Source organism: Mobula birostris, chromosome 3 (genome assembly GCF_030028105.1).
Source record: "Mobula birostris isolate sMobBir1 chromosome 3, sMobBir1.hap1, whole genome shotgun sequence".
Lineage (NCBI taxonomy): Eukaryota > Metazoa > Chordata > Chondrichthyes > Myliobatiformes > Myliobatidae > Mobula > Mobula birostris.
The window spans coordinates 158138422-158166194 of record NC_092372.1 but is presented as its reverse complement, the minus strand read 5'-3'; the positions used below and the strand labels follow the sequence as shown (position 1 = coordinate 158166194).

General features: G+C 41.4%; 1 protein-coding gene across 9 annotated transcripts in view; it reads right to left on the bottom strand.

Annotated features, from left to right (window-relative positions):
- LOC140195372 (polycystin-1-like protein 1) overlaps positions 1 to 27773 on the bottom strand; it is a 241758-nt gene that overhangs the window by 128711 nt on the left and 85274 nt on the right. For all 9 annotated transcript variants that reach the window (XR_011885446.1, XR_011885445.1, XM_072253568.1 and 6 more), the window contains exons 14-24: positions 26592 to 26956; positions 24452 to 24676; positions 24090 to 24209; positions 19983 to 20151; positions 16624 to 16875; positions 16230 to 16362; positions 14802 to 15005; positions 14252 to 14436; positions 11735 to 11956; positions 9713 to 9873; positions 8232 to 8651 (exon numbers count right to left, since the gene is read on the bottom strand). Coding sequence is in view for 7 of the 9 variants with exons in the window: in XM_072253568.1 (XP_072109669.1) it covers positions 8232 to 8651; positions 9713 to 9873; positions 11735 to 11956; positions 14252 to 14436; positions 14802 to 15005; positions 16230 to 16362; positions 16624 to 16875; positions 19983 to 20151; positions 24090 to 24209; positions 24452 to 24676; positions 26592 to 26956 (2456 nt within the window). In the remaining 2 variants the exon portion in view is untranslated. The remainder of the gene's footprint in view (positions 1 to 8231; positions 8652 to 9712; positions 9874 to 11734; positions 11957 to 14251; positions 14437 to 14801; positions 15006 to 16229; positions 16363 to 16623; positions 16876 to 19982; positions 20152 to 24089; positions 24210 to 24451; positions 24677 to 26591; positions 26957 to 27773) is intronic.

Below are 27773 nucleotides of genomic sequence, written 5' to 3'. Positions count from 1 at the left end.
GCTGTTCCCAAATCTGGCCATACGGGTCTTCAAGCTCCTGAACCTTCTCCCGGAGGGAAGAGGGATGAAAAGTGTGTTGGCTGGGTGGGTCGTGTCCTTGATTATCCTGGCAGCACTGCTCCGACAGCGTGTGGTGTAAAGTGAGTCCAAGGACGGAAGATTGGTTTGTGTGATGTGCTGCGCCGTGTTCATGAACTTCTGCAGCTTCTTTCAGTCTTGGACAGGACAACTTCCATACCAGGTTGTGATGCACCCTAGAAGAATGCTTTCTACGGTGCATCTATAAAAATTAGTGAGGGTTTTAGGGCACAGGCCAAATTTCTTTAGATTTCTCAGGAAGTGAAGGCACTGGTGGGCCTTCTTGGCAGTGAACTCTGCTTGGTTGGACCAAGTCAGGTCATTTGTGATATTGACCCCGAGGAACTTAAAGCTTTTGACCTGTTCCACTTGCGCAGCACCGATGTAAATTGGGTCCTGTGGTCCGCTACTCCTTCTGAAGTCAACAACCAATTCTTTCGTCTTGCTGATGTTGAGGGATAGGTTATTGTCTTTGCACCATGCCACCAGGTTCTTAATTTCCTCTTTGTACTCAAACTCATCGCTACCCAAGAAACGGCCTACAATTGTTGTGTCATCAGCAAACTTGTATATTGAGTTTGATGGAAACTTGGCTACACAATCATGGGTGTACAGTGAGTACAGCAGGGGGCTGAGTACACAGCCTTGTGGGGCACCGGTGCTCAGAGTGATTGTAGAGGAGAGCTTGTCCCCTATTTTTATGGCCTGGGTCCCGGCCATGAGATCCAGCTGCAGATCTGAGTGCTAAGGCCCAAGTTCCAGAGCTTAGGAATCAGTTTATTTGGAATGATGGTATTAAAGGCAGAGCTGTAGTCAATGAAAAGGAGCCTTACGTATACGTCTTTATTCTCCAGGTATTCTAAGGAGGAATGTAGAGCCAGAGAGATGGCATCTGCCATTGAACTGTTGCTCCGGTAGGCGAATTACAAAGCGTCGAGGTTGACCAGTAGGCTCTGGTTGATGTGTGCCATAACCAATCTCTCGAAGCACTTCATATATTGATGTCAGAGCCACAGGTCGATAGTCATTCAGGCATGCCACCTTGCTCTTCTTCAGCACTGGGATTATCATTGCCTTCTTAAAATACGAGGGGATCTTAGACTGAAGCAAGGAGCAGTTGAAGGTGTCAGCAAACACTCCAGCTAGCTCGCTTGCACAGACCCGGAGAACCCATCCTGGGATGCCATCCGGGCCCATCGCCTTCCTTGGATTTATCTTCAGGAAGGCCCTTCTGACGTCCTCCTCGATGCCAGCAGGTCCAGTTCACCCGGAGGGAGCGGGACGCTCCTCTTCTGTTCGAATCTTGCGTAGAATACGTTAAGTTCGTCAGGAAGAGAAGCGCCATAGTTATTGATATTCCCAGCCTTTTCTTTGCACCCAGTGATCTCATTTAGATCCTGCCATAGTCTACTTGCATCCGTTTGGTTAGCCTGAGCTTCCAACTTGGCTCGATATTGCCTCTTGGCGCCCTTAATGGCTTTCCGGAATTCACGCCTGGATTCCGTGTAGCGACTGGTATCCCCGGACCTAAAAGCCACAGCTCTGGCCTTCAAATGGGACTTGACCTCATAATTCATCCAAGGTTTCCGGTTAGGGAATACCCGGATCGTCTTGCGAGACACACAGCCCTCCATGCATTTCCAAATAAAGTCCGTGACAGCTGAGGCATACTCATCGAGGTTAGCTGCCGAGTCCTTGAATACTAACCAGTCCACCAATTCAAAGCAGTCACAAAGGACCTCATCTGTTTCCTCCATCCAACACGACACTACTTTTGACACTGTGACCTCCCGCTTTAGTTTCTGTTTGTAAGCCGGGAGGAGGAGTACGGCCTGATGGTCCGATTTTCCGAAGTGAGGTCGTGGGACGGAACGGTAGGCATCCTTGACTGCTGTGTAGCAGCGGTCAAGTATATTCAGGCCTCTAGAGGGGCAGGAGACATGTTGGTATAACTTTGGCAGTGCCTTTCTGAGGTTGGCCTGGTTAAAGTCCCCGGCTGTAATGAGCAAAGCCTCTGGATACCTGGTCTCAAGTTCACTGATGTTGGCATGCAGTATGTTCAGAGCACACTCCACTTCCACCTGGGGGGGAATGTAGACCGCTGTCAGTATGACCGAGGTGAATTCCCGTGGCAGATAGTAGGGACGACACTTCACCGACAGGTGTTCCAGGTCCAGGCTGAAGGAGCTTGTCAGAGCCACTGTGTCTGAGCACCACCCAGTGTTGATCAGTAGGCAGACACCACCTCCCCTCGTCTTGCCCGAAGACACCGTGCGATCCATCCAATGGATTGAAAATCCCTCCAGTCGGATGGCACAGTCGGGGGTGGCAGGGGACAGCCAGGTCTTGGTGAAACAGAATACACAGCAGTTCTGCATCTCCCTGCAGTAGGTGTGTCTCCCTTTAAGATCATCCACCTTGTTCTCTATGGCTTGCACATTAGCTAGTAGGATGGTGGGCATAGGGACCCTGAAGCCCCTCAGCTTCAATCTGACCAGCAGCCCAGCTCTTTTTCCACAGGGCGTGTCCTGGGTGGTGGGGGTCCCTGATGATGGATGCTGCTTTCCTGCGACAGCATTTCATGTACATATGCACAATGGTGGGGAGGGCTTTACTCCTGATGGACAGGGCCATATCAATAACTGTTCGTAGGATTTTCTATTCAAGGGCTTTGGTATTTCCATGCCAGGCTGTAATGCAGCCAGTCAATATACTCTCCACTACACATGTAAAGAGTTTGTCAAAGTTTTAGATGTAATGCCAAATCTTCACAAACTCTGAAGGAAGTAGAAGCATTGCCGTGCTTTCTTCATAATTGCAGTTACGTGCTGGGCCCAGGACAGGTCCTCCAAAATAATAATGCCAAGCAATCTAAAGTTGCTGACCCTCTCCTCCTCTGATCCTCCAATGAGGACTGGCTCATGGACCTCAGGGTTTCTTCTCCTGAAGTCAATAATCAGCTCCTTGTTCCTGCCAATATCATTGTTGTGGCAACACTCAGCCAGATTTTCAATCTGACTCTTATATGTTGATTCGTCACCAACTTTGATTTGGCCTGTGATAGTGGTGTCATCAGCAAACTTGAACATGGCATTGGAGCTGTGCTTAGCCATAGATGTAAAATGAGAAGAGCAGGGGCTAAGGCCACGGCCTTGAGATGCTCCTGTGCTGATAGAGATCACGGAGGAGATGTTGTTGCCAATCTGAACTAACTGGGGTCTGCTAGTGAGGAAATCGATGATCCAATTGCACAAGAAAACAGAGGCCAAGGTCTTGAAGCTTATTCATTAGTTTTGAGGGAATCATGCTGTATTGAATACCATGCTGTCGCCAATAAAGAGCATCCTGATGTATGTATCTTTGCTTGCAGACGTCCCAGAAATCGAGCAGAACCTATGAGATGGCATCTGCTGTGGACCTATTGCTCTGGTAGGCAAATTGGAGAGAATCCAAGATGCTTCCCAGGCAGGTGTTGATATGTTTCATTACTAACCTCTCAAAACACCTCATCACAGTGGATGCAAGTCATACTGGATGTTGGTCATTAAGTCAGGTTTGGCATGGGTATAATTGAAGCCTGCTTGAAGCAGGTGGGTACCTCAGACTGCCAAAGTGAGAGGTTAAAAATCTTATTGAACACTCTAGTGAATCCATGAACACTACCTCCCTTATTTTTCATCTCTTTTTGCAGCACTTATATAACTTAATTTTTATTAAATATATACTTCTTATTGTAATTCATAGTTTTTTAAAACTATTATGAATTGGAATGTACTGCTGCTGCAAAAGAACAAATTTCACAACAGATGCCAATGCTATGCAACCTAATTTGAATTCTGATTCTGAGGTGACTCCTGTTAGCTGGATGGAGACTGGGAGATGCCGGCCTGTGTCGACCTGACAGGAACGCCCACACACTTCCACGGCCAGTACCCAACGGCCCAGGACAATGTGGATGGGTCTGGAGGAACTCCTCGATGAGCGATGGATCCAAGATGAATTTGGGTGGCACCCAAGACCTCCCCTCCAGGCCATACCCTTTCCAGTCGACCAGGTAGTGCACGCCCTGTCTACGCTGTGAATCCATCAACAGGTGAACTGTGTGCACTGGACCACCTTCCACCACCCCAGATTCCGGAGGTGCAGGCTCAGGTGGGTTGAATGATCCACGGACATTGGGCTCGAGGCAAGACAAGTGGAAGATAGGTGTGATCCTGAGGGACGGTGACAGCTGGAGACGGTAAGTAACTGGATTGATGTGATGGGTAGTCTTGAAGGGACCAATGAACCAGGATGAGAGTTTGCAAGGGCTGATTTCGGGTGGACAGCCAGGCACAGTCCCCAGGCCGGCGTGGTCTGGCTGGGCTCCACTGGTGATGTTCCTGTTGGCAATAGGTGCAGATGTCAGCTGGGATAGCCCCCTGTGCCTTTTTCCAAGCATTCACGTGGACAAGACCTCCACTGCTGACTCCTCCATGGAAAATAATAAGTTTTGGTAGACAAGAAGAACTTCAAAGGGTGACATAGCCATGGCAGAGGAGGTGTGCAGATTGTGGGACAGTTGGCCCAGAACAGATATTTCTTGCACGTGGAAAGATTAGAGGCGGTGAAACATCACAGAAACTTCTCTGCTTGCTGATTTGCTATTTCTAACTGACCATTGGTCCATAGATCCAGTTTGGTGAAGATTTAGGCCTCACGGAATGTTTCAAACACACTATCCCATCAAGGGGAGAGGGTAACGGTTCTTCCTGGTGATTTTGTTGAGTCCACGGCAGTCAATTTAGGGATGGAGACCCCCATCTTCCTTTTTGACAAAGAAGAATCCTGCACTAGCTGAGGACCCGGATGGATGCATGTAGCTATGTTGTAGTGCTTCCGTAATGCAGTCATTCTTGGCTTGGGTCTCAGGAGGGGAGAGGGAGAACACACTACCGTAGGGAGGGGCAGTGCCCTGGAGGAGATCGATTGCGCAGTCGTGTGGTCTGCAGGGTCCCCAACTCAGCTTTGAACTGGATGACTACGTGAAGTGAAGGTAGTGAGTGGAGAGGCTGGGTTAACCAAGATGAAAGAGTTGTTGGTTGAGTCAATGAGGAGGAATTGGATGGACTTCCAGTGCTCTCCGATGCTCGTGTATAGGCTGTTTGTGCACTTTGACCATCCCAGACCATCCAAGGTCTGTAACGTTAATAAAGACGTCTTAACGCAATTGAGCAATCTATTGCTGCTTAAAACTGTTGGAAACAATGCCGATTGTGGCCGTATTTTCTGTTGGACTCCTTGAAGGAAATGGAGCTGCTGGTCCAGGTTAAAAGTGAGTTAAAAAAAAATCGGGAGTTTCGACTCCCAATACTGAATATATTGCTGGCAAACGTACAGTCTCTAGTAACCAAAACTGATGATTTCTGAGCTACAGCACTGTATCAGAGGGACGGTAGGACAGCGTGTAACCTCTACTCTACGGAATGCTGGTTAACCCCTTCAGTACCACATGCAGTGATTCAGACTGACAAGTCACTATTCACCGTCAGAAGTGAGAGATAGCTCACAATGCTCTTCACACAGCCCTAGATCACCTAGTCAATATGAACACCTGTTTGTTGACTATAGCTCAGCATTTAACATTATCATTCCTACAGTCTCAATTGAAAAGCTACAGAACCTGGGTCTCTGTACCACCCTCTGCAATTGGATCCTTGACTTCCTAACCAGAAGACCACAATCTGTGTGGATTTGTAATAATAGCTCCTCCTCGCTGACAATCAACACTAGTGCACCTCAGGGATGTGTGCTTAGCCAACTGTTCTACTCTCTCTGTCCCATGACTGTATGGCTATGTATAGCTCAAATACCATCTATAAATATGCTGACAATACAACCATTGCTGGCAGAATCTCAGATGGTGACGAGAGGGTGTACAGGAGTGAGATATATCATCTAGTTGAGTGGTGTCACAGCAACAACCTGGCACTCAATGTCAGTAAGACCAAAGAGCTGATTGTGAACTTCAGGAAAGGTAAGATGAAGGAACACAAACCAATCCAATCCTCATATAGGGATCAGAAGTGGAGAAAGTGAGCAGCTTCAAGATCCTGGGTGTCAAGATCTGCGGGTCTAACCTGGTCGGAACATATCGATGCAGCTATAAAGGCGGCAAGGCAGTGGCTGTATTTCATTAGGAGCTTGAGGAAGTTTAGTTTGCCACCTAAAACACTCGAAAACTTCTACAGATGTAGTGTGGAGGGCATTCTGATAGGTTGCATCACTGTCTGGTATGGGGGTGGGGTGGGGAAGGCTACTGCACAGGATTGAAAAAAGCTGCAGAAAGTTGTAAAATTAGCCGCCAGAGTACCCAGGAAATCTTCAAGGAGCGGTGCCTCACAAAGGCGGTGTCTATTATTAAGAACATGCCCCCTTCTCATCATTGCCATTAGGAAGGAGGTACAGAAGCTTGAAGGCACAATTCAAGAATAGCTTCTTCCCCTCTGCCATATGATTGCTAAATGGACATTGAACCCATGAACACTACCTCAGTTATTTTAATATTATTTCTGTTTTTGCATTATTTTTAATTTAACTATTTGCTATACATATACATACTTATGTAATGGATTTACTGACTTTTCTTTTCTATATTATCATGTATTGCATTGTACTGCTATCCCTAAGTTGACAAATTTCATGACATTAAACCCAATCCTGATTCTGAGATAGGCTCGGTAGGGAATCCAGGATGCACACACAGACTCCAGTCCAAAAGTTTCCTGCTGTGCTGAGAGAGTCAGTCAGGCTATGGTGCTGGAAAGAGGGCCCAAGGGGAGATTACTAGATAGATGGCCCATCGCCCCACCTGGTGATGCAGTTTTCCTGGATGCAGTGAGCATTTGATGCATGGGTGAACAGCTGCTCCCTTGGAAGTGCACAGGTTGTTTCTCTACTGATGTTCACACTGTTGGGGGTGGTTGGGGGTGAAGGGAGCCCTCCCGAACTGCATGGGTTCTGGAGGCATTTCTGATGAGGGTTTTGCAGCCTGAAGTAGTTCTGGGAATGAAACAGGGGTTTTGGCTGGTGAACTGGAGGCTCTTTCCACAAGACGCTTGTCAACTGGAGGGCCGAAGGACCGCGACCAGCAGCGCTTCTGCATTCCAGCCACAGTCTGTCACGATCATCTCGAATTCCGCAGTGTCATCTAGTGCCAAACATGAGCATTGACGTAGACAAAGTATCCAGTCAACTATCACCCTTCCATTTCCTGGATGGTTGAAAACCCGGTACTCCTCATCGGTAAGTTCCTTATATTTATTGCAAATGGTGTTTTTATTGTCCCAGTTAGCAGTGGCCTAGGTCAGGGCTCGCCCATTCAAAAGAAAGATGATGAAGGCAACTTTGGCTCGGTCCGTAGAATACAGAGATGCCTGGAACTCGAAGTGTACGGAAGTACTGGGACAGGAAATTTCGGCACTGGAATCTGGGTCTCTGAAAGAAGAGGTTGATCAGTGTGGGGTTGTTGTAAGGAGACAGAGAGTTGGTTGAGAGTGGTGAGCAGGTGGTTAATGGTTTCCTGCTGCTCCTAGTTCGTGCACTCATGTCGGCAGACAACTTCCTTTAGGCGAGCAAACTCTGCAGGGTCAATTGCTGGTCCACCCACTCTGTCAGGAAATGTAGAGGAGCCTTGGCCCAAAAGTGAGCTGCAGAGACCTTTCAGCAATGAACAACAACTTTAATAATAGATTGTGAAAATAACAAACCATGAGTATCCACAAAACCGGAGAAAACAGACACTAAACACCGCAGGCAACAAGGCAACTGTAGGTTAAAAGCAACTGGCTGGTTCAATGCATAAGGACTGTGGATGAGAGCTGGGTTTAAATAGGCTGCAGGTGACGAGTTTGAAATGAGTGGCAGCTGACTCTTGTTAGTTGGATGGAGAATAGGAGTGCCTGACACTATCTTTAAAAACATTACATACTCTAATCCAACAAGTGAGCTAATCTTAAAAGCAAATCAAAAGCACTTTTACAGTTGGTCCAATCAAGTTTACATCACACATTTACAGACCTTCTGAGAACCAATACAATGAGGTATCTTTGTGATTAGTAAATGGGTGAAAACCTTAACATTGCAGATGAACTTCTGAATTTTAAAAGTTTTACCTGAAGCATTACTGAATGAAGAACCTGTTGACTTAGCAGCTCGGGGAATTCTCCTCTGAGGCCTTCCACCAGATACCTGCTCTTCAGGAATCGGAAAAGGGAATTGATCCTGTAAGGTAGTAGGTCTTCTGATTCTGTTTGTTGTGTTAGTCAGCAGGGTATGAACTGGAGTAATGGGGAAAATTGAAACTGTAGTAGTGCTGGTGGCATTGCCAGTATCCTCTCTATCAAATGGACCAATCCAAGTACTGTGAGTGTCTTTGGTTTGTCGACTGGTTGTGAGTTGAATGCTGGAGTGAACAGCTGTCGTCAGTGATGTTTGTATGCTGGAAGTTGCTTCAAGTACAGGAGAATCATCAGTCACAATGGGGCCAAATAAATTCGCATGCAAGTTGTCCACCACCAGTCTGCAGAAGGGAACTATTAAGCAAAGACATATTAAAATTATTTTACCTGACATGAGAGAAAAATCAATCGATTAAACTGAAGCAGTTTTGATTCTTGAAAAAAAAAGGTGATTTGTTTATCCTGACTTTTATTCAGAAAGTCAGCATTATATGTGTAGCAAAACTTGCAAATCACATCCTCAACAAGCAAGTTTCCGAACGGAAAATTAGTTGGTGTAAACCATAGACTGAGAGATGTAATGGAAAATGTGCCTTTTCTGTATGGGTGGCCATGTGAGCCCTCAGAATAAGAACATTAAAAAAAAAATCAGCAGAAATAGGCCAACTGTCCCTTTGAGCACTTTCAGTCTGTCAATAAAATTATGGCTGATCCTCTTGCTTTCTACTCATCCCCCGTTAGTTCCAATGTCTGTCAGTCTCATTCTTCAACTCATTCAATGGCTCTGCCTTCACAAGTCTCTGGGGAAGAGAATTCCAGAGCTGTTACTCTGATTAGGTGCTGACAACCTGAAACGTTTACTCTGTTTTTCTCTCCACAGCTGCTGCATTAACCAGCAGATTGTCCCCACAATTATCTGTCTTTACTACTGTAATTTACAGAACATTGCACAGGCCAACAAAAAAAAATTGTCATTGAGTTAGGCACAGTCACTTGCAAGCAAGCAACCACAGAGCAGAAAATCTGAAGATGAGTGATTTTATACAGAAAATTATATTGTAATTCATCAGCCTTATTTGGCAGGATATGTACTTTCTTCCTTTTCTGAAGATCATGGATAAAACTGAGATGAGAAAATCTGTGGATGCCGGAAATCCAAGCAACGCACACAAAATGCTGGAGGAATTCAGCAGGCCAGACAGCAACTGTGGAGAAAAAGTACATTCGATGTTTCTGGCCAAGACCCTTCATCGGCCCTGAGTTCCTCCAGCATTTTGTGTGGGTAAAACTGTTCTGTCACTGAACCACTGTTTACATGACTATAGAAATGTTAATACTGAACATAAAAAAAAACGAATGTATCCCCTATTATTCTGAGGTTACTAGAATGTTCTGGAACGCTTTATCTGACTCACCTTCAAAAAATTCCAATTCTGTTGCATTCACTAGGAATAACTTCCAAGAATATGAAAGGCCCGTAGTTTCTGAGCATTCCTCACACACAGCCTTGACAGAAAATGCATCATTCCAATTTACTGAATTATTCACACATTCAACACAAAGGAGTTTCACCAGCCTGTAAAAAGCATTGTGTATTCAAAAGATCACAAAGAGTTCGTCAACAATAAATCACTGAGTGAATATGTTCCTCCTCTTGCCCGCTATTCAACTATTGCTCAATTAACAATATAAACAAGAGTACTTTTGGCTGAGGAGGTCAGACTGTAAGAGCTTGGCTTTTTCACCCAATCAAATACTAAGTAATTAATGAGTAACAAAGCCAGAAATATATTTACATATCAAGTTATTCCACCCTGATCCGATGAGATGGAATTGTAGCTGACAGCATGTCACAAAAGAATACGGAGGCCAACTGGTGTAGGGCACTTTACTGAAAAATCTGTTTTTACATTTATTCTCAGTGACAGTGAAACAACCCAATTAAAATATAAAACACAAATTTGCTTGACAATATCTTTTACTATAAAGCTACTTTCACTCTAACAATACACACAAAATGCTGGAGGAACTCAGTAGGCCAGTCAGCCTGAGAGGAAAGAGGAAACAGTCGACATTTCAGGCCGAGGCCCTTCTAGCAGGACTCGAAAAAAAAGTTGAGAGTAGGAAGGTGGGGGAGGGGAGGAAGAACTGCAAGCTAGTCGACGATAGGTGGAACTAGGAAGGGGAAGGGGTGAAGTAAAGAGCAGGGAAGTTGATAAGTGAAAGTGATAGAGGGCTGGAGAAGGGGGAATCTGATAGGAGAGGAATCCACACTCCAGGCGGTCATCCACATACGCCAAAACTCCACACACCTTCACTTCCCCCATGGTCTTCCTCATGCCCCGCAGGAAGGTTGCAGGGGCTCCGGATATGCCCTGTGGCATCTTTTCGGATCGGAAGAATCCTAAGGAATCAATAACAGCCATCTTCTCCTCATCAGCCGCACTCATCGGGATCTGGCAACATCCACTCCTCAGATCCAGCACATTAAGCCATGTTGTATAACCCACACACACGCTGCCTACATCTTCCATGGCTCCAGGGTCCAGTCGCCGTGACCTCTCTCTCACTGAGGTGTCTTCAGCAGTCAACTCCCCTCCCTCATGGTAGTTCGGAGCGTCTACTAAGAGGGTCTCACCCTCAGATACTTCCCCAAGGCTGTAACACAGTTGGGTCTCGTTTAAATTCGGTACCGGCTCAAGGCTACTACACACGTCCTCAGAAGCTACTCAACACGCTGGGTGCCCAGAAAATGCCCCCATGAACTCCAGGGTCACTAACCAATCATCGTCTTCTGGATAATTACTTGTGCTGGTACCCCAAATCTCCGGTGCCCTTACGGTTGTCAAGGATAAATGCTTCAGACACCGGTTGTAAAACGAACTACAGGATCAGCCCACTCATTTTAGAGCATTTTAAGTAAACAACTTTAAATAAACCAGATATCAGAGGAGGTGCACAATAACTAGCACTCAATATACTTGAATTTTTTAATATTGGCAATTCAAGACTAATTTTTTCCCATTAATATTCAGCTTCATTATTTGAAGTCCCATGCCTAAACCATTCTGGTTGTTATGTGATCAACTGTACCCAGTGGCACTGTGCACACTTTCAGATGACCTAATGTGCCAGAGAATGCTGATTTAATATCAAATTCCCTTTTCCAAACCTTGAAACTAACTTGACTCCAAAAGATCATATTTACATACCAGCAGCCTCCTTCCTGTTGTTATTTTAGTGTAATAACTTAAAACTTAAGAAATTAGCAATCAGTAAGCACTTTCTGCCAGTGAGCTCCCAAGACTTTGCTTGATGTTTTGTTGCTAATTAATTAATGGTGAGTAGAGTGCAGAATTAATACAAGAATCTCAAATATGCTTCCAAATGGACAATCTGCTTTGGCAAGAATTGTTCAAGAATAATCAAGTACTTGCCTTAAGTTATCTTCTTTTTTAACTGTTATAAACAATTGTGCTTCTGAAGAATATCTGTTATTATTGCTGACTATTAACTTGAAGAGAAACTGGTCAATATCAGTTCTTAGTGTAGACAATGGGACCTTGATGGTACTGGAATTTGTAATCAGAGTATCGTTTGCATTATGTTTGAGGCAAGGGATATCTAATCCACTGACTGTTTCACATGACCAAGAAAACCTGTGAAGAGTTGCAAAAGTAAAATTAATTTAGATATTTCAGGTACACAACAGATTAATTTAACTCTTTCATTCCCCGAATCATTCTCATGAACCTCCACTGGATCTTCTTCAATGCCAACACATCTTTTCTTAGATAAGAGGCACAAAACTGCGCACAATACTCAAGTGCGGTCTGACCAATGCCTTATAATCCCTCAGCATTACATTCATGCTTTTATATTATCAAAATGAATGCTAACATTGCAATTGCTTTCCTTACCACCACTTAACCTGCAAGTTAATCTTTAGGGAATCCTGTCCAAGGACTTCCAAGTCCCTTTGCAGTTGTTATTTTTGACTTTTCTCCCTTTTTGGAATAGTCTATGCCTTTATTCCTCCAACCAAACCGCATAACCCTACACTATATTGCATCTGCCATTTCTTTGCCCATTCTTCCAATCTAAGACCTTCTGCTGACTCCCTGTATCCACAACACTACCTGCCTCTCCAATTATCTTTGCATTGTCTGTACCTGACCATAAATCCATCAAGTCTATCATTCAAATCATTGACATATATCATGAAAGGGACCGGTCCCACTCTTTGCCTTCTGACAGTCAACCAATCTTCTATTCATACTCATATCTTCCCTGCAATAGCATGGGCTCTTATCTTGTTTAGCAGCCTCATGTGTGGCACCTTGTCAAAGGCCTGAAAATCCAAGTAAACAACTTCCATTGACTCTATTTTGTCTGTCCCGCTTGATATTTCCTCAAAGAATTCCAACAGATTTGTCAGGCAAGAATTTCCCTTCAGGAAACCATGCTGACTTTGTCCTATTTTATTATCTGCCTGAAACCTCATCCTCAACAATAGACTCCAACATCTTCCTAACCACTGAAGTCAGGCTAACTGGTCTATAATTTCCTTTCTTCTGCCTTCCGCTCTTCTTAAAGAGTAGAGTAACATTTGTAATTTTCCAGTCCTCCGGAAACATTCCAGAATCTAATGATTCTTGAAAGGTCATTACTAATGGCACAATCTCTTCAGCTACATTTTTCAGAACCAAGGAGTGTAGCCCATCTAGTCCAGGTGACTTATCTACCTTCAAACCTTTCAGCTTCCCATGCACCTTCTCCTTAGTAAAAGCAACTACACTTGGCGACTCTCTTGAATTTCTGGCATACTGCTAGTGGCTTCCACAGTGAAGACTGATGCAAAATACTTATTAAGTTTGTCCGCCATTTCTTTGTTCCCCATTATGATCTCTCCAGCATCATTTTCCAGCGGTCCAATATCCATATTCACCTCTCACTTACTCTTAAAATATCTGAGAGAGAAAAAAAACTTTTGGTATTCTCGCAACACACATCAAAGTTGCTGGTGAACACAGCAGGCCAGGCAGCATCTCTAGGAAGAGGTACAGTCAATGTTTCAGGCCGAGACCCTTCGTCAGGACTAACTGAAGGAAGAGTTAGTAACAGATTTGACAGTGTGAGGGGGAGGGGGAGATCCAAAATGATTGGAGAAGACAGGAGGGGGAGGGATTAGCTAGCTTTCCTTTATACTTCATTGGCACCAATTCCTCAGCCACGTGGTTATCTGCCACATCATCATACTGTTACCCTCATTGTGCATGGCACAGGTAGCAATCCAAAGATTACTACTCTGGGGGACCTCTTTTTTAGCTTTCTATCTAACTCCCTATATTCTGCCTTCAGAACCTCCTCCCATTTCTTACTATGTCATTGTTACCAATATGTAATACAACTTTCAGCTGTTCACGTTTCCTCTTTAAAATGTTGTATATAAGCTATCTTACTTATTGTGTTTTTTTATTATTGTGTTCTTTATTCTTATTTTTGTGCTGCATCAATCCAGAGTAACAATTATTTGGTTTTCATTTATACCTGTGTACTGGAAATGACATTAAACAATCTTGAATCTGTATCGGAACCTTTGGTGAGGCATATCTGTAAACTCACTAACTACAAAATCCTCATTACAATTATTCACTGCCTGCCACACAAGTTGTGTAGTCACCTTCTCACTGCCAAATCACAAAACCTCAGCTGAACCAAATTTTTATTTAAATTCCATACACTACCTATGACCATAACCAAGTTCTTCAATCGCCTCAACATCATTCAACCTCAACTGTAGGTGATCCTTTACTGAATGCTTTCTTAATAAATCCTGCTTATTTTGCATACATCAGTAAGGGACTTAACCATTTTGAAGGTATTTTGTAGATACAAGTTTTTCCTATTTTTTGTTAGAGTAGATCTTGAGATTTCCTCCCATTAAAACTCACCTTAGTTCTGTAGTACCTGGGTAATCAGGATCATATGATTCTGATCCATTCAAAATGATGATGGACTCTTGCTTGTAATTTATGAAGAGCTGTGTGCCACCTGAAATCAGACTTACTGGTGGGGTAGCAAGGATCTCCACACATACAGTGTAGTTATTATAAACCACACTGCCAACAATTTGCACCTGCATTTTGGAAGTAATTTTAGAGCATATATGAGCTTTAAATTGCATGATAAATTTCATTTATTGGCAACATTGATAATATTCTTTCCATTCTTTTTTATCTTACTGTATTTCATATTGGTAACACAAATGACAAATAAAGCAATAGATGCATGTTTCTGAAAATTATTAAGACACACAAGATCAACTGTTTTTGACTGCTTGATTAGAATGTATTATCATATTTTTCCAGAATTATTTATTTCTAAAATTAGGACTTAAGACTCATGTTATAGATGTTATAAATATAAGATTCTGCAGGTATTTAAATAGAAGATATTTTGTTAATACCACACAATTATATTATGTTTTCAGACATTTCTTACCCTGGCAATTGCAAGATAGATTCCATAATTCAACAGATAACCCGGAATGATTATCAATTGTTTATTAACGTCAACCTTTGCCAATGTGACCAGAGAATCCTCTGAAGTAAAGAAGGACCAACTGTATTGTATTCCTCTTGAGATATTACAGACAAACTCACTCTCAAATGTAACTCCAAGCTTGAAGGACTGGTATCTTCTAACCTATCAGAGAATTGGTGTTCTTTACTACAACTTTATATTATACCAGGCTAATGACAGTTTATTTACATTATCAAATGTGACCTGAGCCACACAGAGGCCATACGTATTACATTATTTGGCTTAACCCATAATCCCCATTCTGAGGAAGTAATCTTATTCTGAAAATATTACAATATACATTTTTTAATATTAATAGCTGACAGTAGAAGAATTCTTACTCCTACTTTTCTGATTTGAATGTTTTCTCTATTCTTTTCCCAAGCATTATTTTAGGCAATACATTCAAGGTTTTAAAAAACCCTAAAAGTTATTGCAAAACAAAGAAAACACACTTTAAAAGCATCATGATAGAACAATTAAATATTGGCAGTTGTACTTGCATCAGTTCTTTAGATGCTCAAACACCAATCAGGGTCCACAGCCCTACATTTTTCCCAGCATGTACATATCCAATTCTATGTTGATGAATGCTATTGAATTTACCTCTTCTAGTCTGTTATTCAGTGCACTCCATAGAACACCAGCTCTGCTTTTTGATTTTCTCTCCTTCAATATTGTTTTTTATTAAATTCAGGTTTGGGTAAACTGAAGCACCACTTGCTCTTTTAACTGAAGGCTAGATTCCCCATTCTCCCATATGTTTCATTAAACTCGTATTTGCTTTACCTCAGTACTTAATTTTGCATTGGTTACCCACAGAGAGACAAAGAAAATCTGAGTAGAAGTAGGCCATTTGAACAGTGAGCCATGAACCCACTGGCCTAAAGAAAAATATTCAACCCCTTGCTGAATATATTGAATTGCATGGCTTGAACGCCATTCGGTGGTAGAGATTCTGCAGGTTCATCACTCTTTGGATAAAGAAATTTCTTCCATTTCAATCTTAAATAACTTAATCCTTGTTGCTGAACTCCCTAACCTTCTTGCATCAAATCTGTCTAGTCCCATTAGATTTTTGAAGATTTCTCCGAGATTTCCTCTTAATCTTCTAAACTCAAGTAAATACAATCCTAATTAACGTAATTTCTCTTCATATGTCAGTCATGCCATCTCAGGGATCTACACTAAACTCCCTCTTATTAAGAACATTCCTCTTCTAATAAAGATTCTAAAACTACAAACAATACTTGAAAGCAGTCTCACCAAGACCATATATAATTCTATAAAATACAATGTAAAGAAAAACTTCTGATATTCTTAAGTGGAAATGATAGCTCACAATACCTCTATTTTGGATGGCCCATAGCTTTTCACTGGAGGAGGTTGACAATTCTCAGAAATAACAAAGAGCTGGCCAGAGAGCACAGCAGAGCTCACATTGTTAAAGACGACTACCTCAACTGTAAATTCTCCTTCCCTGTAAAAAAAATTGAACAATTGTAATAAATATTTTAATCCCAATCAAAGAACGTGCATTTCTGTAAAGAAGCTTTCATGTGGTAGGTTAATTCACAAACAAATCTTCTTGAAGTAGCTTTTAAGAATATCATATAATTACAAATAATTCCATATTCATAAGTTACAACAATAATAAAAAAAAATCAGCACTTTACAAAGAATCTTGTTTTAAGAACATGTGGGCGTGTGAAAATTTAGCCTAATCTCAGAATCTGCCTACCTATCATAACAGTGATAATCTCTTCTGCTCCCAATTCTCACAGTACCATCACCAAAATTCCATAAGTAAGTGAGATTGGTCCCATAGTTAATGCGAACTTCCACAGCAATACTGGAGTTTAAGAGAACCGAGGTAAGGTCTTGATTGTTTATTCTAAGTCTGTTCGGCTCAACTGCCTGCTGCAGTTCTATCGGAAAGATGTTTGATGTGAATGAACTAATCTGGTTTGATGCATTCACTATCACATTGTACCTGCAAAACAAAAACAGCTCAAGTTACAGTTAACTAAACCCACTTGGTATATTTTCCCCAAGTTTGTGACCATCTGATGTTTATTTTGAAATGATATGATTTGTTTGTACAATTTCGTTATAACACATCAACCATGAGGTTACAGGTTTGCAGCTCACAAATTACTGTGTTAAAAGTTTCTTAATCTTATCCCAAAATGTAACATTTCATCATATTTTCTGCCAGCTCCCAAATTTCACCACCAACTATCTTGCATTCATTTAGTCCATCACTGATTCCCTCTTTATCTTTCCTGCCTCCACGGCTTAGTATAAGTGTCAATTATTATCTACTTTATGCCTATTTTGTCCTCTGACAACAACTTTGGTTCAAATAAAATTGTCTGCTTTCAGCTCCATAAAACACATGCCTCTATCACTTCTGGACTACAATATGCCTACTGTTGAAACTCCCATCCATTTAAGCACTGCCTCTGGTCTTGTCCAATGAGATCCGCTCTCTCTTTCTTCTCTTTAAACTTGAGATAGGCTAAACCTCTCCTGTTCTTGTCCTAATTTACACCAAGTCCCAATCAACGTTGTGTTTTTAACTTACTCTGTGACCATAAACTACATTGGATTTTAGGGTTATTTTCAAAAACATTGCATGCTGTCACCCTCCCTATTTCTACAAGCTCCTTCATTTCTATAACTTTCCATCCTACCTCTGCTCAGCCAACTATGGCCTCTTAAGAGTTGCAGATGTAATTGCTCTAGAACTAACGGTCATACCCCTAGCGGCAAACCCCGAACTCTGGAATTCCATTCTCAATCCACTCATCTTTCCCTCTCAAATGACACTCTTTAAAATGTACGATTTTCATACGTCTTTGGGACTTTGTCCTCACACCTGCTGAGATGGGATGGTGCCAACCTTTTCTTTGATAACATTCCTATAAAACATGGATTTTAAGGATTGTGGTGACAATAGCGTTAATTCTGGGATGGGTACTGTTGATGATGCTGACAGTGACTCGGACCCCAGTGCTCACAGGTTCCAGGATAAACTAACTTATTCACACTTCCTGCAATTCTTCAATTTAATACTTGCCCAAGATGCAGTTTCTTTTATAGTGAAGGATCAATTGCAGTAAATTCAATTGCTTCGTTGAACACACATCCAAACTGCAAGCTTGTCATTTCAATTCTTGACACAGCTCCCACTCTGACCCCTCAGCACTCAATTTCATATCCTGATCACTTCTCCCATTTTACCTGAACAATATTTGTTGGTTATAATTCTGCTGTAAATAGAACTTTAAAAAATCAAAATCTATTTTATTACTTGACTTATTACCACCCGACACTCCTGCAATTCTTCTATAATTTAAGTACTTTTGGCCCCCAGCCTTTTATATGTACCTCCTTTTTTGCTGTTCTTCTCCTCACTCCCTGCATCTTTATTTTTATTAATATATTAATCAGATGTAGATGTCTCTGGTAGAGCCACAAATTGCTGATTATTGCCAACTAGCCTGGAACAGAGGGCACATTAATGTCCTGAATCCAGCTTAGTTAATGTTTCAAGTTGAGCATTCTGTTTCTCTTTCCACCAAAACTGCATGCTGACTTGCAGAGTTTTTCCAACATTTTCATTTTTATTTCAGATTTACAGCATCTGCAGTGCTCTTGATTTGAAGTCAAGTAAGGACCAGACCAAGTTCAGGTGGCACATTTCCTTGAAGGACATTAATAAACCTGATAATTTCTTACAACAATCCATGGTCTATGGTTACCACCAATGACAACAATTTTTTTTTTGTTTCTGAATTCCAGATTTATTTAATTACTTAAATTTAAACTCCAGCAGCTGTTATGTTTGAACTGGACCAATGGTGCACATCTCTGACTGCAAATTCACACTTAAACAGAACATCATAATGTGAACTTGATGAAAGGGTATCAACCCAAACATTTCTCTCTCTCTGCAAAAGTTGTTTGAACCGCTGCTACTTCCTACATTTTCAGCTTTTAATTTCAGAATTTCAACAGATTATTATGCATATTATTTTAAGAGAACCAAAAATATATTGTCGAAGCTGAGAAAATGATCAACAAGAAGGTATTTTGGCTAATCACTGAATTTAAGGGAAAATATATAATGAAAGATTAGTTACTGTGTTTCCTTTGCCTTAATATAGCAGCCTGGGATGGGATGTGATGATGCTCAAGACTTACGCGGAACAACTTTCTAATTATATTGATAAACAGCAGTTTCTTAGTAAATCAGAACAAAATAAAGCTTTTAAAACATGCTAATATGTAACTCCATTCCTTAAATAAAATCTTTATATTTCAGAGTCTGCTTGAAGGCCTGCAAATAAGATCAATTATCCAAACCACACAATGTAATAATTAATTCTCCGAGCCTTGCCAGGTTTATGTCAGACTTGGCTTCTAACGTGCGGCTTAATCCAGCACAAAATACCATGGAAGCATTTTGCGCAGGAGATAATATGCATGAGTAATTATTCAGTCTTTCACAAAACAGGTCAACCAGAATTTGGGGCTAATGTTTAATGCCCTGCTCATGTCAGAACACAACTTTCAATATTACTTAAAATTCTTAAACTCAAAGGAGCTATCTGTTAGGGCATTTTTAGGGGTTAGGTCATATAGCAAATAACTTCAGCAAGTATCTTGAGCTACCGATTTTCAGATTTGCATATAGAGTGTAGATTAAATTTTAAATGCAGCTCTGGACAATGAGATCCTAGAGCCGTAAAAACAGCAGTTGATTAAAGAAGTTGATTAACGTTGTCAGGAGTGTGGGTACAAAAGGGAGGGGGTTGTGAGACTTATGTGTGCTCCAAAGGAAGTATTGTACATACTGTACATTGTAAATATAGAATTGTCCTTTGATCTTTAGTATATAAAACATCATGTAGTATTGGGTCGAGCAGGCCTCTTCCCCCAATAGGGTCTCAATATGATGCCTGCAGTGTTCATTTTGTTGAATAAAAGACTACACCATATCTACCAGCTACGTCTCTCCAGTGGACTTTGTTCACGCGACCACACTATGTACAGGAGCAGTTGAGCAATTCAATCTCACTTGTTTGTACATACTTCCCTGGAGCTGAATATCTTGTGGTTATGCTGCGTGATGTAGTTTTCACTGGCGGCTTGTCCCCAAAGTACCAGACAAACTGCAGCGGGGCTTCCTCTGCAGTTATAGCTGTGAATACGATGTCAGAATATGTAGCATATACTGTCTTGTTTGTAAAGACAGAAACAGCTGTAAAAGAATTTAAAGTTGAGTAATTAAATACATAATCCGACATCCACATATTAGCTGAATATTTGAATTTGAGGAAAATATCAAATGTTCCCAAACAAAATTAAGACATGCAATTCAAAAGGCGATCAGAGTCTGTCTTTAATCTTCAGCCATTAGTTCACTTCATTACTTTTGCAGCGATAATGCTCCGTAATGCAGCAGGGCTCTGGTACCAAAACATACTGACCAGCCCAGGTATTGTCCACAACATTCAAAATCTACGTACTAGTGAACAGTAGGGAACATTAGAGCAGAGCTTGACTGGTTCCCATATTCACCTTATTGGGATCTTGATGAAGAATGGGAGCCTCAGCTGGCTTTTATTCCAGCTCAGTTCAAATATTCAAGATCCATTGCCATATCTCATTGCTCCACAGCATTAGTGAGGATGGAGCAGACTGCAGGCTGATTGGGCTTGGGGAATGATTCTGTACGTTGAGGCAAAATCATGACTGGGAGTTGTGGAAAAGGGGAATAAGGGGATAGTGAAGGGTTTTGCTTGTCAGAGATCAGCAGGGAAGTTTGGGGATTGGTTATTCAGTCAGGAGTTGGCACTTCAAGAAATTAGGAAATTTATCAGCAACAGGGCCTAGATTGATTAGAGGTCCAGATCAGTAGTACATAGGGGGCTGTTGTAAGAAATCAGGTTTGGGAGTTCAGTTAGTGGGGACAGACTAAGTTCACCAGCAGTAAGTACAGTACTGTGCAAAAGTCTTAGGCACATATATATAGCTAGGTTGTCTAAGACTTTCGCACAGTACTGTATTTGTCTACGTGGAGCAGAGAGAGAGCTAGTAAATCTGACGGAAGCAAGGGATGTTGGGAATGGAAAGGGTGGAGCTCCACAGGAAGGGTGTGGTACAGATGGCAGAGGAGTATCGGGGGCCCTAAGACACCAGGCAAGGTCATTTGATTCCAAACAATTGATTTATTGATCATTACAGAGTGTCTCTGTAGTGCTTCATGCTCCCTCGTATCTCCCTTCCTATTTTCCTAACCGTGATTTCCTTCCCTTCCCCCTCCCCTCTCTGTCTACAATAGAGACCCATATCAAAATATTTTTTTGCATCAGCAGCAGCACTGTTCGATATATGAAGTTACTACAGTATTGTGCAAAAGTCTTAGGCACCCTAGCCATATACAGTATATGTGCCTAAGACTTTTGCACAATACTGTAGCTCAATTATTTACTTAACAAAACAAACACTAAATGTTCAGTAAACCCTTCAAGCTAAACTTGGTTACAGATTCTTAACTAAACTGAGCCCTCGAAATAGCAAGACAAAACAGACACTAAACATACACACAGTGGCGAATACTTATTTAAAATGTGCACCCCGGCCCTCTGAACTGCAGAACACCTCTACTGACTACTGTATCCAGGCCCTTTCATCTACCCAGTCCATGGCAATCTGAGAAGAAAAGAGACTGCAGGATTACTGTACACTAGATTTAAACCCTACCAGCACCGTGACATCATTCGTAAGTGGAAGCGAGTGAGAAGGGCTGAAATGTTCCTTACACTGGCCATACCCGCATCCTACAGGGGAGTGGCTGTCATTGAGCAGGCAAGTTAAGACACTGCAACATGGGCTTGGCAGATAAAAGATGAATAATGGAATTTATTTCACTGGAGTTCCAGTCCTGAGTGACTTCTTTCATTTGCTGACTGGATATGGACATGTGCTGGAGACACCAGCATTTATTGTTCATACTTGGCCCTGGGTTGAGGAGGTAGTTACATTTAATCACATGGTTGTTTCAGAAGAGCCCTAATTTATCATTTGATATGGGTTAGAGTTCCACTTCATACCAATAGGTGGTTGGTAGAATGCAAGGAGTGATGCAAAATAGCCTCAAAATGGTCGTCATCATATTTTAATCTGGGAAAACCATGCATCTCCCCAGTGAAGGAATTTGTAGAAGTCTTTCAAGATAGCTCTTTAGAACAGCTTGTGGCTGAGCCCATGAAGAAAAGTCATTTCTGGATTGGGTGTTACGCAATAAAACTTGATTTGATTAAGGAGCCTAAGGTGAAGGAATCGTGACGATAATATGATAGAATTCACCCTGCAGTCTGAGAGTATCATTATTACAGTGGAGTAAAGGGAAATATAGATACAAAGAAGAAGGTGCTTGGGAAGCTAAAAAGATTTGAGTAGTCAGCTAGAACAGATGAACTACACCCCAGGGTTCTGAAAGAAGTAGCTAAAGAGATTGTGCAGGCATTAATAGTGATCTTTCAAGAATCACTAGATTCTGGAATTTTTCTGAAGAACTGGAAAATTGCAAATGTTACTCCACTCTTTAAAAAAGGGGAGGAGGGAAAAGGCAGGAAATTATAGGCCAGTTAGTCTGACTTCAGTGGTTGGGAAGATGTCAGAGTCCATTCTTAAGGATTAGGTTTTGGAATACTTAGAGGCACATGATGAAATAGGCCAAATTTAACAAGGTTTACTTAAGGGGAAATCTTGCCTGCCAACACAGTTGGAATTCTTTGAGGAAATAACAGGCAGGATAGACTAAAGAGAATTAGCGGCCGTTGTACATGTGAATTATCAGAGGGCCTTTGACAAGGTGCCGCACATGAGGCCGCTTAACAAGAGCCCATGATATTACAGGAAATATACTAGCATGGATAGAAGATTGGCTGACTGGCAGGAAGCAGAAGAAGGGGGCCTTCTCTGGTTGGCTATCGGTGACCACAGGGTTCAGTGTTGAGACTGCTTCTTTTCATGTTATATGTCAATGATCGATGATGGGATTGATGGCTTTGAGGCTAAATTTGCAGACAATATGAAGGTAGCTGAAAGGGCAGGTAATGTTGAGGAAGCATGAAGTCTGCAGAAGGACTTACTGATCAAGAGAATGAGCAAATAAGTGGCAGATAGAATAGTGTAGGGAATATGGTGATGAACTTTGGTAGAAGGAATAAAGCCATAGACTAATTTCTAAACAGGAAGCAAAATCAGAAATCAGGAGATGGGAGTCTAAATATGGGACTCCCTAAAGGATAACTTGCAGGTTGAGTCAGTAGCAAGGAAGGCAAATGCAATGTTAGTACTCATTTTGAGAAGACCAGAATATAGAAGAAAGGGTGGAAGGCTGAGGCTTTAGAAGATGTTGGTCTGACCGCACATGGAGTATGGTGAGCAATTCTGGGCTACTTTTCTAGGAAAGGATATGCTGGTGTTGGCAAAGGTCCAGAGGAGGTTCATGAGAAGGATCCTGGGATCCTGGGGATGGAAATGGTAATGTACAAGGAGCGTTTGATGGCTCTGTGCCTGTATATGCTGGAGTTTAGAAGAATAGGGTGGAATCTCACTGAAACCTATCGAATAGTGAAAGGCCAAGATAGAGTGAAGATGTTTCCTGTTGAGGGAGAGTCTAGGACTAGAGGGCACAGCATCAACATACAAAGACATCTCTTTAGAACAGAGATGAGGAGGAATTTCTTTAGCCAGAAGTTGGTCAATCTGTGCAATTCATTGCCACAGTTGGCTGTAGAAACCAAGCTATGGGTATACTTAAAGTGGAGGTTGATAGGTTCTTGATTAGTACAAATAACAAAGCGAGAAAGCAGGAAAATAGGCTTGAGGGGGATAATAAATCAACCATGATAAAATAGCGGAGCAGATTCAGTGGACAAAATAGCCTAATTCTGCTCCTATGTCTTGTGGTCTTACGATCAAATGCCCAACCACATTTTGTTTGAGATTTTCAGATCACCTGGATAAAAATTTTGTTATCAGATTGGACTCTAAGTCCAGATGCAAAACACAAGAATCTGCGCGCTGACTGTCTATCATTCAGATCTGTTCACTACTCAACTATTAAAGGCATTTCTAAATTCAGACTATTCAGAATGTGTTTCAGACAAATGAGGTATTTAGTACGTTGCATCTTGTAGAGGACAGCTACAGTGACATAGGTTGAGGCTGCTCCCACTCTATTCCATGCATTTACTGTGACGTTATAAATCCCCGCCGACAAAAACTTGTGTTTAATTACAGGACCTGAAATACAGAGGAGGACAAACAATGAATCACAAAAAAAAGTCAACGCTGATTACACAAATAATATTTCAATAGTTTGTATTTCCTTTACAATATTTTCCAATTGGCCAATTGGTTTATCAATACTTGACTAGCAGCGAATGTTTCTGAAAGATATGATAACTGCATTGCCTCAATGAGATCACTACTTTCAGACACAATTGACTTTTGGCCATAAAAAAAGAACATAAAACATTTCTTACCTTCATCTACATATGATGTCTGATCACCCATATTCCAACTGTATGTCACATCAGTCCCTCTCATTAGCAAGGCACTGAAGAGAATGATTTCATTTTTATGAATCACACTCGAATTCAAGTTGAGTACCAAGCCTTCTGGAACCATTTGCACATAATATGCACCAAGTTCATTCGTAAGATTGTAGAACTCATTAAAGGTTGAGACTGTGATGTAGAACACACCCTCTGTCAAAAGAAGGTTCAAATATAAATTCACTACAATATTATAACACTTAGCATTTATAAATATACAATGAACTGGAAGATTTTCATAAAAGAACAAATATATTTCCATAACTAAATTATTTTTTCTTATCAAGCGGAGAATATTTTCAAAAAGCAAGGCAATAGGTACAAAAATTTTGCCTCAGCTCCAAACCCTCTTCCCTCTCCATCAACACAGGTACACCACAAACTGTGTACTTCGCCTCCTGCTCTACTTCTTTACACACTTGTGACTGTGTGGCTAAGCACAGCTCTAATGCCATATTCAAGTTTGCTGATGCCACCACTGTCATAGGCCGAATCAGAGGTGGTGAAGAATCAGCACGTAGAAGGGAGATGAAAATCTGGCTGAGCAGTGCCATAACAACCACCTCTGACTCAATATCAGCAAGACCAAGGAGCTGATTATTGACTTCAGGAAGAGGAAACCAGGGGTCTATGAGCCAGTCCTCACTGGAGGGTCAGAGGTGGAGAAGGTCAGCAACTTTAATGGTGTTATCATTTCAGATGGCTAGTAGGTAAATACAATTACAAAGAAAGCACAGCAGCTTCTCTACTTCCTTAGGAGTTCGTGACGATTCAATATGACATCTAAAACTTTGGCAAATTTCTACTGATATGTAGTGGGCAGTATATCAACTGGCTGCATCACAGCCTGGCATGGAAACACCAATGCCCTTGAATATTAAATCCTACAAAATGTAGCGGATATGGCTCAGTCCATTACAGGTAAAGCCTTCCCCACGATTGAGCACACCTACACGAAATGCTGTCACAGGAAAGCAGCGTCCATCATCAGGAACCCTCACAGCCTAGGTCATGCTCTCTTTTCACTGCTGCCGTGAGTTGGTACAGTCTTTCATAGATTCTGTTATGGTTATTATTCTATTATGGATTTATTGAGTATACCCACAAGATTATGAATCTCAGAGTTGTATATAGTGATATATATGTACTTTGATAATAGATTTACTTTGAAATTTGAACTCTCCAACTTTTCTGAAGTTCTTGAGTTTGCTTTTGCCTCAAATCCATACCCACCTGTCTTGAAACTCAAATAAAATAATCCTTAATAAAGTAAAAAACATCTCATGATTGTCATGAAAAGTCATTGAAAACTTTTCCAGTGGTCTGCAGTCTTTAATATGGTTGACCATGGTACACTCTTGCAGCCTCTACCTTCCAATGCATTAGACTACACTCATGTCCTTTATACAGATCTGTCTACCTTTATCCAGAGAACAATCTGCAATAGCTTTCTTTGCCTTTTCAGTGTTATATCTGGAATCAAAGCCCAGCTCCATTATGATTTGTTTAAATTGTGTCAAATTATTGTTTTCTCTGTCTGGACAGCATAAAAATATTATTAGTCTCAGCTCCTATTTATCCAATGGGTGGATCAGATATACCCAAGGAAACTGCAGATGCTGCAAATCTGAAATAGGAAAGAGAAAATTGTGGGAACACACAGCAGGTCGGCTGGCATCAGTAGAACAAGAAGTTCATTGACCTGTGGTGTTAATTCTGCCTTTCTCTTTCCAAAGATGCTGACTTACCAGGTGAACATTTCAAAATTTCTGCTTTACTTGCAATATTCCCCTATTAGTTTTAATCTGTAACTCGCTTTCCAGAGTACCAAAGAGCAGATGTAATAATTCTCCTAGCTTTATTTTTCATTCCATAGCAACTGAACAAATCTAAAAAAAATTAGGATACAACATCTTTGTGTAGTGTGGGAAAAAACTGACCAAGCCCATAAACTCAAATAGGGTTCATTTTCAGACACTGTTGGCTTAATCACCTGGAATATGTCCATAAGTAATATGATGGAGGAAGAGTGAAGTTTATCTAAAAGCATTATTATCCACACACCCACCTTTGGTAAACTTGTGACGTCCATTTGCAGATGTACCGTCAAAGCTACTCTTCTGTCCGCTCACAATAAGCAGTGGTGAACCATCTCCAAAGTCAAATGAAAACTTCACATCTTCAGCGAAGGCATGAACACTGAAGCCCAGAATCTGAGTCGCGTAAGTACCATCTGGCTGCCGCAGAAGCTTGGCACAATTGCTATTAAAGGGGAACAATGCTTGTAAACCCGCAATTGGGGTTCTTACTTTTACCATGCCTGGAAGCAATCGACTGAAAGGAGTGCTATAGAGTGGACTGGACACTGTTACTTTTATATAGTAGTTGCCTCCTGCAAGTGCTTGGTAACTAATTGTACTGATAAGATTTCCCCTAAAAGAAGGAAAACAAGAATTAAGACATGAAACAGCTATAATACTGTGATATGCCACAAAAATCTATTAACCATCTATTTTCAGTAATTTAGTAAAGGGTATAAAAAAGTTTACTGTACTATTTGGGAATTTTGACTGATTAGGGAAATGAAGGAAGTGAAACCTGCGAGATAGGCAAGTTGTTCAACTGTACCTTGATAAAGACAAACTGAGTATTTTATAGTGCTGACTGTGCAGAATAAATATATACTCTGGATCAGAACATTCAGGAACAATCATCAATTGATTAACGACCATATCAAAAGTGAAATGAAAATGAAATGTAACTGTTGCTTTATATATGATAGCATTAAAATGGAAGACACTTTGAGTTTGCTGAGTAGAACATGGAAAAGAACGAAAAAAGAGATCAGAAAGGCAATGATTTACCTAAAGAACCACAAAAAGTACAAGATGGAACTTCAGGATCAGTAATAAGTCTTCAGACTACATGATACTTTTTTCCAGGATTGCTTATGGAGTGATAAGGGAAAACCTCTGTAAGGCATGGCAATCATATTGATAAGACATAGGTCGCAGGTTAGGTAGATGAAATAAATAAGAAAGCAAATGGAACACAAGAGATTCTACAGATACTCAGACATCCCACCCTGCAAAAACTCATTTCAGGGAGGTAGCACCATCAATTTGCAGGAGACTTCCGGGAGAGCAGCTAGCCAGCTAGTTTAAATGACGTTAGCTATGCTAATGAATGAATGACACCTGTTAAACTCACCTCAACACGTCTTTTACAGTCTTAACCCACCATGGGCAAT